Source organism: Cnephaeus nilssonii (assembly GCF_951640355.1).
Source record: "Cnephaeus nilssonii genome assembly, chromosome: 14".
NCBI lineage: Eukaryota > Metazoa > Chordata > Mammalia > Chiroptera > Vespertilionidae > Cnephaeus > Cnephaeus nilssonii.
Window position 1 is genome coordinate 30,524,136 of NC_137085.1, and position 13,379 is coordinate 30,537,514.

A 13,379-nucleotide genomic window follows, 5' to 3' on the forward strand; every position below is an offset into this window, starting at 1 on the left:
TCCCATTTCCTTGATTTTATTTCAAATTATTAAGGAATGAAATCATACATGCCCATTGATACTGTTAAGTAAGTTAGTCTTTCCTAAGAGAAAAGGAATAAAAATTTAGTACAAAGAAAGCATCCCCCAAACGTTGAGTCTCTTAACGGAAAAAAAAAAAGAGCAATGTAATTAACTTTTCCTTCAAAGAAAGGAAAGAAACCATAATCTGTCATGGTAAATTTGGAAAGTTAAATATTTCCTAGTCCCAGAATATGTATTTATTTTACAAGATGTACTTGAGCGATGCAAGTCTATGAAGCAGGGATTTGTGGCAATCCGAATTCATCCACGAGGACTCCATCCTGTAAAAAGGGAGCAATGTTTTAGTGCCACTATTTATCTTTTTTAAAATTTTTATTAAATGTATTGGGATGATATTGGCTAATAGGATCATATAGGGTTCAAGTGTACATTTCTAAGATACAAGATCTATATAGTATACTGTGTGCCCACCACCCCAAGTCCAACTATATATTAGGCCCCTTCCCTCTGATAATCACCACACTGTTGTCTGTGTCCATGAGTTTCAGTTTTATATCCCACATATGAGTGAAATCATGTGGTTCTTTAGCTTTTCCTGATTTATTTCACTTAGCATATTCTCATAGTGCCACTATTTTTCAACTGATTAAAAAAATGATTACAAATATTTAATAGTTAAAACTCATCTCCAAATGTTTAATCCATGAAAATCAAAATCAGAAGATGAGTATGAGATTTTTTTATGAAAGGTAAAGAAGGAAGTGATGAAGCTGGACAAGAACTGGAAGAGATCAAAGAGGTGATCTTTACGGGGTAAAGAAAGAGTAAGAGAGGAACAGGAACAGAAAGAAACTGCAGTGTGAATCTAGAAAGGGGAAAACAGGGCTGGGAGGGTCAGGAGGAAAGGCTGAGGAGTTAGTCCTTGCCTCCAGATTCCCATTTTCACTCTGATGCCTAAAGTGAACAATTAACTTTCATAACCTCCCAAATCCTTGAAGGAGCAGTGCTCCAGAACAAGCAGTTACTGCCATAACATACTGTCCTACAAATTTAGAGACAGTGATACCACTATCAACTTAGAAACCATGTCCCAACAGCCCTTTAACTTAGGAACCTGTGGCCTTCTAGAAGTAGACCTAACATACACGCTTCAGGGAATTAAAAAGGTAGGCTATGGTGGTATTCATAAAAATTCACGCGTGCTGAGAAAAAACAACCTATGCGTCTGGAACCTTGAAGTGGCCAGAGGTGTGGGGATGGTGTGAGGGAAAGGTAAGATGACCTCAGGCTCAAGGGAGATGGGAGGAGTAAAGGAAGACAAACATTTACAGAAATCAGCTAGAAGAGATCTGAGAAATTACCTGGCCACTTTTTGCTGCCCACATTTTACAGGTAGAAAAACACTGATGAAATTCAGAGAGAAGACATGAATTGCTAATTTGCTCAAAGTTACACAGTGAATAAAGGCAGAGCTGAGACTGGTTTCCACTCAAGTATTCTGTCAACTACATTGTGCTTGTTGGGAGATAAGGCAAACACCGGGACTGTAAATGTCCAATGGCAACAACAAAAAAATGACACACTACACCAGGAACTAAGATGGAATGAGCAAGATTTCATATGCTGCAAAATTTTATCCTATACTAGAGGCCTGATGCACAAAATTCATGCAAGGAGCTTGGCCCTTGCAGCTGCAGCAGCTTGCCTTGGCCCTCGTTGGGCTGTCCAGTCTAATTAGCATTTTATAGATAATAAAAGCATAATATGCTAATTAGACTGAACAGCAGAACGACTGTCAGGACGAAGCCAGGGCTGCAAGGGCCGACTGAGGCTGCGAGGGCCAAGTCCCTTGCATGAATTTTGTGCATTGGGCCTCTAGTTTATTTATAATAACAATAACCATGTCACTTTGGACAGGGCTTTAAGTTCACAAAGCCCTTACATACAAGATCTAACTTGATCTACACAACAATTGTGTAAGATTATACCTATATTTTACAGATGCAAGGACCAGAGAAGTTTGAAACAGCTAAGTGATTTGCTAAGGTCTCAGTCAGTGGCAGAGACTTCAATCCAGTGTCCTGATTCTTTTACCGTATTGAATTAGAATCATTCTACATTAGGTTTTATACTTAAATTGTTAATCCCTAGTTTAAAAACATCCACCCTCTAATTAACCAGTGTTCCTAGAGAGTAGAACTTTCTTTTACTTGGCAGCCTAGCACAGTTCATGCATGTGTTGCTGATATTTTTCCAGGAAATGTCTAAAACCTAAAAAAGGCACTCAATGCAAGTTCACAACAAGGGTAATTTGTAATCTATATATATAAAAGCCTAAGCAACCGTTTGACCGTTCGATTGGTAGCTATGATGCGCACTGACCACCAGAGGGCAGATGCTCAATGCACAGGCATGGAAATATGGAACAGACTGATGAATCTCAGAGGGAAGGGGGGAGGAAGGAAGATGGGAAGAGATTAACCAAAGATCTTATATGCATACTAGAGGCCTGGTGCATGGATTTGTGCACCGGTGGGATCCCTTGGCCTGGCCTGCAGGGATCGGGCTGAAACTAGCAGTCCAACATTCCCTGAGGGGTCCCAGATTGCTAGAGGGCACAGGCCAAGCCAAGGGACCCCACTGGTGCAAGAATCCGTGCACCGGGCCTCTAGTATTACATAAATTGGGATTGTATAAAAACATTCCTGGGTCTCTGTGATACCATCTACACAGCCTGTTCATAATCCAGAGAACTGGGCTTCCAAGGGTACCCAAAATAATGACCGAGACAGTCTTTCCTTGTTTTAACTTAATAGTACTTTTTAGAATCTCAGACTGGTGATCAAGCATAAACCTTTATTATTTGCATAGAAATTATAAACAGAAAAAGCTTTCACCTTATTCTTTGCGTCAGTGGGAACACCCTCTGGAATTGCAGGTGCAGATGCTGCTTCATCCAAGTAAGAACTGTCTTCATCAGCCAGAAGTTCATCACCCAGTGCATCCAACTCTGAAATTGAAATAGTCAACATAAAAAAAATGTGGAACCAAGAAAACTGGCAGCTTGTGTTAAGAAAGCCCAATTATTTACTAAATGAACACATAAAAACAAAGGAAAAGGGATTATTAATTTCTATTTTCAAAATAAAAGATTAGCATTATAAGAAATTTTCAAAAAAAAAAAGAAAAAGAAAATTTCAATGGAACTGATGTGATAAAATCTATGAAAAACCAAAATCAAAATAAAACAAACAAAACAACCATTCTTCATGGGTTTATAAGGCCCCTAGTCTCCACGAGAAGAATCTATAGTTATCAGTTGACCAATTCAAATTAGGAAATCCTGATAACATTAAATATAAATTCTCTCTCATTTATTGATGAACTTGAAAGAAGACAATGAAAATAGGCAGAAATTATTGTATACTAAGTAATCATTACATGAATCGGGCTTTTCAAAAAAGTGTATGGTAAAGTGAGTAGAAAGTGACCAGGAGGAAGGATAATAGCAGGCAAAAACTCTTTAGGGGAGATTCTAGATGGGAAATAAGAAAATTAAGAAATGAGTGGGGTTGGGGAGGCTCTAGGCAAAAGCAAAACATGGAGAGTGAGCCTGCAACCCAGACATGTGCCCTGACTATAAATCGAACTGTGACCCTCTGGTTCATAGGTCGATGCTCAACCACTGAGCCACGCCAGCCAGCAGGGCCCTACTCATCCTTTAGGTCCTATGTCCGTCTCCCATCCCAAATATGTTAGATTCCCCAGTTATGTGCTTCATGGTATCCCATAGTTCTCTAACCACTTGTGCTCTTGTAATTAACTACTTGAAAGAAGCAGTTTCTTACCCCTGCTTAAGAAGCTTCATGAATTCAGGGGTCATATTTGTTTTCTCCAATGCTGAATCTCTAAACCTAACAGTGTCTGGTATATAGTAGATGCACAATAACTACTTTTCAACTACTGTTTCTTGATCTGCTTTGCTAGTATGAGGGACAGGAATTCAAGTAGCAAAATAGGGAGACCAAAATCAAAAGGAAAACAGCAGGGAAACGCAGTGTTGCTAGATACCAAGCACCGGTCAGCAGAGGCCTTTGAGTGGACCTTCCTTCAGAGCTTGTTCATCCCAGAGTTGCAGGTGGAGTGGAGTATGCAAGTCCAATGTGACTGCCTCACAAGCTGTCTTCCCAAAGACTGGACCATAAACTACCTCTCAAGTAACCCTCACAGGAATTTTCTCTAGCATTTGGGAAAAGGTCCCAGGCAGTTGCTCCTTTCAGACTCTAAAGCTACATATGCATTGCTTTTCCTAAAACGTTACCTGCTTCTAGGTCATCTTCATCTATCTCTGGAGTGCCATAGCTACGACTCAGTGCTTCTTGGATTTCATTTGCATCTTCCATCATATCCTCTAGTTGGTCTTGTAAATCCTATAGGAATATATGACATGATTTTTATTAATTTCTTACCATTTTACTCTACCTCTTGCCCCTATTCTCTCCTCTGAACTTAGAAAGAAGTAATTTTTAAAAAGTTGATGTAAAAAAAAATGCAGAGCACATTAACAAGTTCTCAATAATTGTTAGCTCCCCTTTTACCTCAGTCCTTGTCTCTAGTGACTATTTTTAGTCAACAGCTGAGCAGATGCCCCACTAAAGGACAGGTTCAAGTAACTCCTGCATGTTCCTTCTCATTAAAACTAAAAGAAAGTGAGCTTAAGGAAGTATTTTTAAAGATAAAAAATATGAACAATAAAGTGGCAATAAATACTTATCTATCAACAACTGAATCCTATCTAATTAAAGAGTAATATGCAAATTGACCATCACTCCAACACACAAGATGGCTGCCCCATGTGGACACAAGATGGCCAGCAAGGGAGGGCAGTTGGGAGGGACCAGGCCTGCAAGGGAGGGCAGTTGGGGGTGATCAAGCCTGCAGGGGAGGGCAGTTAGGGGTGACCAGGCCGGCAGAGGAGGGAAGTTGGGGGTGACCGGGCCTGCAGGAAAGAGCAGTTGGGGGGGACCCAGGCCTGCAGGGGAGAGCAGTTGGGGGGGACCAGGCCTTCAGGGGAGAGCAGTTAGGGGTGACCAGGCCTGCAGGGGAGGGCAGTTAGGGGCAAACAGGCTGGCAGGGGAGCAGTGAGGCATCAATCAGGCTGGCAGGCAGAAGTGGTTAGGGGCAATCAGGAAGTCAGGCAGGCAAGCAGTTGGGAGCCAGCAGTCCTGGATTGTGAGAGGGATGTCCGACTGCCCATTTAGGCCCAATCCTACCGGGATCGAGCCTAAACGGGCAGTCGGACATCCCTCGAGGGGTCCCAGATTGGAGAGGGTGCAGGCTGGGCTGAGGGTCACCCCCACTCCATGCACGAATTTTGTGCACCGGGCCTCTAGTCTAATAATAATAATAAATGAACAAAGAATCTAATGAACAAAACAAGCTGATGGATAAAATAGAACCAGAGGCATAGAAACGTGGAACAGACTGACAAATCTCAGAGGGAAGTGGGGAGGGGAGGCAAGAAGAGATTAACCAAAGAACTTATATATGCATACATTCATTACCCAAGGACACAGACAATAGGGTGGTGAAGGCCTTGGGTGGGGCAGGATCCGGGTGGAGGGAGGCAATGGGGGGAAGATAAGAGGGAAGACACACTATAATACTCTCAACAATAAAGATTTAAAAAAATAATATTTAAAAATCACAAGTTTGAAGATTTTCCCTAACAATAACTACAAATATAATTGACCTATATAATCCTTCTCTTGTTTTTGGTGGTAAAAATGTAAACTTAAAAATAAAGAGGGCCCTGGACAGTGGTGCTCAGCGGTTAGAGCGTTGGCCCACGCACCGAAGGGTCATGGGTTTGATTCCCAGTTAAAGGCATGTATCTGGGTTGCAGATTAGATCCCAGGCCCCAGTCAGGGAAAGTGCGGGAAGCAACCAATCGCAGTGTCTCTCTTACATGGTTGTTCTCTCTCCCTGTCTCTCTTTTTTTCTCCCCCCACCCCCCTCTTTTCCATGCTCTCTAAAAATCAATGGAAAAAATATCCTCCGGTTAGGATTAACAATAAATAAATAAATAAATAAATAAATAAATAAATAAATAAATGGAAATAAAACTGGCGATCTTGCATTTGAATTTAAGGTGCCTCATGAAAATCCAAAATCCTATTGCAAGAATAGATACCCATCAACTGTCATTACAGAAAGTTTACCTGAAACATTACACCAAGCAACAACTACACTATCAACATTTTTCCTAATTAACGGAGAAAAAGAGGTAATTGAAGTAAATAAATTACTCTTCTTGAGTTAGCCAAAGATTGACTATACTATGTAAGAAAGGAGGCAGTAGCAGAAACAATTAGGTGGTATAAAAAATTACAATGGGTCTGCCATGGCTGGGGAAACAGAAATGGAAAAAGGAAAGGTTTGAGATCTGAGACCAGGCTGGTGAAAATCACGGACTGAGGACATAAATCATCTGTGAATAATCTACTTGTGCTTAACTGTAACACTACTACAAGGCCAGAAAAAATGTAAAACCAATCTAAGAAGGGGTACAGTATAATAAAGGGCAGTTAGTATAATGGGTTGAAGAGCTAACTCTGGAGTCAGACATGTCCAAGCTAAATATTTTTTATTACTCCATGAAAAGTAATGTCTCTAAGCTTTAATTTCTTCATCATTAAAATGATACCTCATATGTAAGGATTTATTGAAATAATATATGTCAAACACTAAGCAGTTAATAATATATATCTTTTACTCTGTCAAGGATGTGCAGAAAATGTACTTTTCACATTACTGAAAATTCCATATAACAGGGTTGTGTTGATACTGCAGAAGGCCCAAATCAGCATCACTTATGCTTCAGAACTTCCAGAGCAATGCAAAACATTTGAAAACTCCTTCCTAGCCCCCAAATCAGAAGTTTGTTTTTCCAAATAAAGGGTAGAAAGTAAAATGGAAAAAACATTAAAAAAATTTTTTAAAGCCCTGACCGTTACAGTTCAGTGGTTAGAATGTCAGCCTGCGCATGGAAGGATCATAGGTTTGATTCCCCATCAAGGGCATGTACCTGGGTTACAGGTTTACTCCCTGCCCCAGGTTGGGGCTCACCTCCCAGCCAAAACATGATCTCAAGAGAAATGCTAATTAAAACCTAATGACATTATTAAAAATATAAAGAGCATTACTAGCAAAGAGAACCAACTCCACACTAGGACTGTTTTAAGTACTCTACATATATAACCTCATTTGACACTCATGACAATCCTAGGAGATGGACAGCAACGTAACTACAATTGAGAAAACAGACTAAAAAATCATTGAGTTAGAAGTAACAGGGAACTGGGTGTTTATTTATCGGTGCGTATTACATGCCAGGCATTGTGCATGTAGATACACCAGCTCATTTATTTTATCTTCATACTAGAGGCCCGGTGCACGAAATTCATGCACGGGGGGATGGGGGTGGGGGGTGGTTCCTCAGCCTGGCCTGCCCCCTCTCCAATCTGGGACCCCTCGAAGGATGTCCTGCTGGTTTACAGGGATCGGGCCTAAACCGGCAGTCGGACATCCCTCTCGAAATCCAGGACTGCTGGCTCCTAACCACTCACCTGCCTGCCTGCCTGCCTGCCTGATTGACCCTAACCACTCTGCCTGCCGGCCTGCTCACCCCCAACTGCCCCTCTGCCGCCAGCCTGCTCGCCCCCAACTGCCTCCCCTGCCAGCCTGCTCACCCCCAACTGCCCCCCACCTGCTGGCCTGCTCACTCCAAACTGCCCCCCCTGCTGTCCTGATCACCTCCAATTGACCCCCACTAACGGGGTGAGGGACTGAGGGCTGTTTTCAGGCTGGCCACACCCCCTTCAGGGTGGGGGTCCCCACTGGGGTGCCTGGCCAACCTGGGTGAGGAGCTGAAGGCTGTTATCAGGCTGGCCACACCCCCAGGTGATCCAGGCTCCCAGCCCCTCCTTTTTTTCTTTTCTTTCTTTTTTTTCAGCGCCTCCTTGAGCAGAGGCCAGGGCAGGCCAGGGCAGGTGGGAAGCTTGGTTTCCTCCATTGCCAGGGGCAACCCAAGCCTCCTGCTCACTCCAGTTCCATGGCCATCACCATCTTGGTTGGGCTAATTTGCATACTCACTCCTGATTGTGGGTGTAGCGGAGTGATGGTCAATTTGCATGTTTCTTTTTTATTAGTGTAGATTAGCCATATGTGGTATTAGGAACCTTGCATTAATAAGGAAAGTGAGACCTTTGGTGCCCTTTCTCAAAGTTACATATTTGTAAATGAGAGGCCCAAAGTTCAATCCCTCTTCTGTGCCCTTCCCATCACATACACATTCAATTGGATTCTTTCAGAAACTAGTGCATTCTTGCAGAAGCCAGAATACATCTCACCTCAATCTGATCAATTTTCACTTGCTTGTATGCTTTCTTCATTTCCTTTACTCCCAGTTTCATAGCATCAACCTAAAAAAAAGATTAAGAAAAAACACAATGTCTTAAGAAGCCATGCTGGTTAAACTGTCCTTTAAAAACCATGGGAAAGAGCACAAGAGTACAAAAATAAAATAAAATCACGGGAAAAGGTGCTATGGAAGTACCGTGGTCTTAGTGTCTTTCAATGACTGGATGGTGTAATTGGCTTGCTCCATGTTAAATGACTGCTGGGCAAGATTGTCCCGCTGCTGCTCATACCTTTTTAGAGTAAATTGAGAATGGCAAATGTGAGACAGATATAAATCCTCAAGAAGAAAGTATGTCTAATACTAAATAAGAATTTTCTTTTTTTAAAAAGTTTTAAAATTAAATATACAATAAAATTGGCTAAAACAATCACTCTAACCCAGTGATTTTCAACCTTGTTTTCATTTCACGGCACACATAAACTAATTACTAAAATTCTGCAGTAGACCAAAAAATATTTTTTTTTTGCCAATCTGACAAGAAAATAGATGCCATTTTGATTCATTCACACCAGATGACTATTGTTATGTTGGCTGTTGTCATTTTTTAATTTGGCAATCTAAGGGAAAAGAGGTCAGTGCTCCTGACTTGTCAGGTATTACATGTTTTAAAAATTCTTGCAGCATGCCTATTGAAAATCACTGCTTTAACCAAATATCATTTGATGCAACCCTCCAGTCTTTTTCTTTTGTATGTATTTTAGTTATAACACTATTTTCCATTTAATATTATAACTTTTGTTGCTACAAGGTCTTTATATGTCTTTATAATGTTTTACATTATTTCCTATGCTAAATTCCCAGAAGTGGAATTCTGGGGCAAAGGGTAAGACTATTTAAGGACCCTTAAATCTCCTGGTGGGAGGGAACAAATATCCAAGATTCCCAATTTCACAAACAAAAATTAAAAAGGCACACTCTTCCTGGTGGTGTGGCTCAATGGTTGTGTCAACCTATGAACCAGGAGGTCATGGTTTGATCCCAGTCAGGGCACGTGCCCAGGTTGCAGGCTCAATCCCCAATGTGGGGCATGCAGGAGGCAGCCAATCAATGATTCTTTCTCATCATTGATGTTTCTATCTCTCTCCCTTCCTCTTTGAAATCAATAAGTGTGTGTGTGTGTGTGTGTGTGTGTATATATATATATATATATATATATATTTTTTTTTTTTTTTAAGGCACACTCTAATTAAATAAATAATGGGAGAACCAAACCCTATAGATCTGGGCAGTCCAATACAGAAGACATAAGCCACATATGGTTATTTAAACTTAAATTGTTAAAATTAAATAAAATTAAAGCTTCAATTCCTAGTCATACTAGCCACATTTCAAGTACTCAATAGCCACCCATGGCTAAAACCTTTTGAACTGGACAGCATAAATATAGAACATCCCTATCAGCAAAAAGTTCTGTTTAAATAGATGGTACGCCCTAGCTGGTTTGGCTTAATGGTTGGAGCTCTGGCCCGCAGACCCAAGGGTCATGGGTTCAATTCCCAGTCAAGGGCACCTACCTGGGTTGCGGGTTCACACCCTGCCCCTGGTTGGGGAGCCTGTAGGAGGCAACCTGTCAATCGATCTCTCTCTTTCTCTTCCTCCTCCCTTCATTTCACTCTCTGAAAATCAATAGAAAAAAATATCCTAGGGTGAGGAGTAAAAAAAAAATTTTTAATGGATAGTGCTACAAAAGATGTTGCTGAATATAGAGGGGAAGAAAAAGCCAGCTAACTATATATATACATAAAATTTGTAATTACATGAAGAATGCTTATAAAATGGTATAAAAACCTGAAGGAATGGAAGATCATTTCTTTTGGTCAAACCTGTGGAAGAAAGGAGATTATGCATATAACTTACATCCGCTTTTGCTTTAAAACCCGCAAAGCTTTCTGCTTGACCATATTCTGAGGAGAAAAATAGATTTTAATGAAAAGAAGTAAAAAGTATATATATGGTAAAAGAAATCTTCTATATCCCCAAATGTACATATCTACTTATTCTCTTCTTCAAATTAACCGATATGGTGTCTCCTGTATTATTCTTCAACTCCCAAGGACAGTCATTAAGACTCAATTCTTCTTTGCCTTTGCATCCCATATCTCAGTATAAGAACTGCATGTCTTTTTACTAGTGCATATTATATTAATTCCACCCCAGCCCCAACAGTGCTGATTTTGTATATCCAATTACCTTAGGAGATCCCCAACTTGGACATCCTGCTATCCACTCAAACTCAAAAACACACACAAACTCCTCAACCTGCTCTCTCCTTGGAAATTACTAACAGCCCCATCGATCTCTCACTCCTTATATGAGAACCTTTATATCAACCTTACCTTTCCTCTCTCTGTTGTCTCTTCATGAACAGTTATTACTGATTGTCAGAACTCACTTTCAAATTGAATCATATCATTCTCCTGACTACCTCACCATGGTTTAAGCTTTCATCTCATCAAATCTAAATGAGCTTTCCTGCCTCTGGTCACTAAAATGGCTGAGAAAAGCAGCTTGTCTCTTCCCTTGTCACTTTCTATACGGTTCCATAAATCATTTTATTTGTCTCCTCCAATGGAGGGAAAGCAGATGTTATTACTTCACAGACATTAATAATATCTAACATTTACTGAATGTTTCTATGTACTAGACACAGTGCTTTGTAGGTCACATGAATTACCTCATTTAATCCTCACACTATTAAGTAGATATTATCCCCATTTTACAGATGGGAAAACTGAGGTTCAGTGATGGTAAGTAACTTGTCCTCACTCAAATGGTTAATGTTATAAAGATGGAAGCAAAGACTGTAGTTCTATATCCACAATCCATGCACTTTAGTACAGTACTCTATGTTTCTACCTAGCAGAAGAGGAAAATAAGAAATTAGGTGACTTTATCAAGGCCACTTTTTTCCCAGCATGCTACTCCTTAAACAGTCTATTACACCTATCTAACAGGACCAGCTTGGCAACTCATTATGCCTGAACACGGCTTAGTCCTTCTCTCCAGATTGCCACTTTCTCAGCAGAATATGCTAATTCCCACATACATGCTTTTGGACATGTGATCAGTATCTTCTCTCCATCAGGTCAAATCCCAGTCTCCATTTCATATCTGGTTGTAAACTCTCTTCCCTGAAGGATACACCCTCACATAGGTTTTCTACTTACCAGACTGTGAGCATGCCTTCTGTTATCTCTCACCAGCCCCTCAACACATGCTATTTCCACAGGTGCTTAAATTAGGCTGTCACAGCAGCTCCTGCCTACCTTACCTTTGCAGGACTTTCCCTCATCTTCTTGATCTGATCCTTATACTTCACTAGCTCAGCATCCAGTCGAGAAATTTTCTTGTCAATGGATTCTGCCCTGCTGTCCACCTTAAGGGGAAAAAAATAAAAGGCAGTGGTAGTTATTATAATACTAGAGGCCCAGTGCACAAATTCGTGCGTGGGTGCGGGGTCCCTAGGCCTGGTTGGCGATCGATAGGGGCCAATAGGAGCCCATCTGGCCAGCTGGCAGGGGGTGGGCTGCAGGAGGTTGGCTGTGGGAGTACACTGACCACCAGGGGGCAGCTCCTGCATTGAGCGTCTGCCCACTGGTGGTCAGTGAGCATCATAGCAACTGGTCCACCCGCTGTTCAGTGGACCAGTGATAACTATCCATTAAGCTTTTATATATATAAATACTTACATGAGAAGAAGCAAGAGAGAAAGGAATGTGCAGGAAGAAAAGAAAAATAAAGAGGATCATATGGTGAAGGGTGGAAAACATTTTGGAGCTCCAGGCTTCCAGCCTGTGCTGGGCTCTTTACCAGCATGTGCCCAAAGGGGGGGTGGGGTGGGGAGTGTTGGAATCCCCAGACAGAAACTTTGGGAGGCTTTTATACACTATACTCCATCCCCCAGATTCTGATTTTCCAGGGTCTCCCTCAAGTGCGTCTGGGCAGAAAAATAATTTAAGAGTCACTCGACTAAGTGCAATTTCCCTAGAATCAGAAACTAGTCAGGCTAGGGACTCAACCAGGTGTGTGAAATGAGCTCGTGCGCTGTAGACTGGCTGGAGCGGTAGATCTAATGCTGTTCCTTAGATAGAGGGTGGTAGCTTAATGCCCAGGACCAGGGTTCTGAATTTTGTTACTGAGATCCAGGATCAGGTACAGATAGGTTGACCTAGGATGTCAAGCTGAGGGTCCTGACCTGGGATGAAAGAGGGGTAATGACAAAGTGGGAAGTGTATACGGGATAAGGAAAGAGCGAGTGGACGCGGCAGTGGGCATCAAGGGTCAGGTGCCAATTGGGGGAGGCAGTGATAGGTCAGGGGTCTCTGGTTTGTGGCGTCAGGCATGACCTGGGTAACAGGAACAAAGGTGGAGTGGAAAGGGCCGAGGTGTAATGGGCCCGGGACCGGGAATGGGGTGGAGGAGTAGGAGCCGGGAGCCGGGAGGTGGGTGGGGTAAGGGGGTTCAGAGGCCCCGAGCCTAGCTATGTGTAGTCAAGCGCCCACCGTGCCAATGCAGTCAGTCAGGTTGGGCGGCGGAGCCTTCGGTTTCGCTTTTCCGAAGAATCGGTTCATCTTGGCCGCGAAGAAAACCCAAACACTGGAGCAAAACCAGAAACGGAAGCAGAGACAACACCGCCTCGGTCTTGACTTCCGGCTCCCCGTGCGCAAGCGCACTGTGCCTCCCGGAGTTTCCAGATGCCTTTGTCGGGTTTTCAGCTCGGCCTTTTCCGGGGAAGAAGAGCTCCAGGAGATTGGAGGCGCTGGATAGAAAGTCAGCAGGGGGCGTGGCCACGCTGGACGATGTGAGGGCGTGGCTGCAGGTCAGCAAGGCGGGGCCTCATCTGAGTGGGTGGGACCCCGGGCGGCTTCCCCAG

At 42.3% G+C, this 13,379-nt stretch overlaps 1 protein-coding gene across 1 annotated transcript; it reads right to left on the reverse strand.

Annotated features, from left to right (window-relative positions):
• Window positions 1-13,205, reverse strand: CHMP5 (charged multivesicular body protein 5). Its single transcript, XM_079789577.1, has 8 exons — window positions 13,009-13,205; window positions 11,778-11,882; window positions 10,364-10,410; window positions 8,642-8,735; window positions 8,436-8,507; window positions 4,346-4,454; window positions 2,922-3,034; window positions 1-344 (listed from the first exon to the last, which is right to left on the reverse strand). The coding sequence occupies exons 1-8, from the start codon at window positions 13,075-13,077 to the stop codon at window positions 294-296; spliced, it is 660 nt and encodes a 219-aa protein (XP_079645703.1). The 5' UTR covers window positions 13,078-13,205; the 3' UTR covers window positions 1-293.
• Window positions 13,206-13,379: the final 174 nt, after the last annotated feature.

What these genes read in the sequence shown, in the direction of transcription:
- CHMP5 (XM_079789577.1), bottom strand. Translation starts at nt 13,077, where the DNA reads ATGAACCGATTCTTCGGAAAAGCGAAACCGAAGGCTCCGCCGCCCAAC. An exon ending in TGAGGGAAAGTCCTGCAAAG is followed by an intron (nt 10,411 to 11,777) that starts GTAAGGTAGGCA and finishes TTTTCTCCTCAG; the next exon opens with AATATGGTCAAGCAGAAAGC. An exon ending in TGAAAATTGATCAGATTGAG is followed by an intron (nt 4,455 to 8,435) that starts GTGAGATGTATT and finishes ATATTCCTATAG; the next exon opens with GATTTACAAGACCAACTAGA.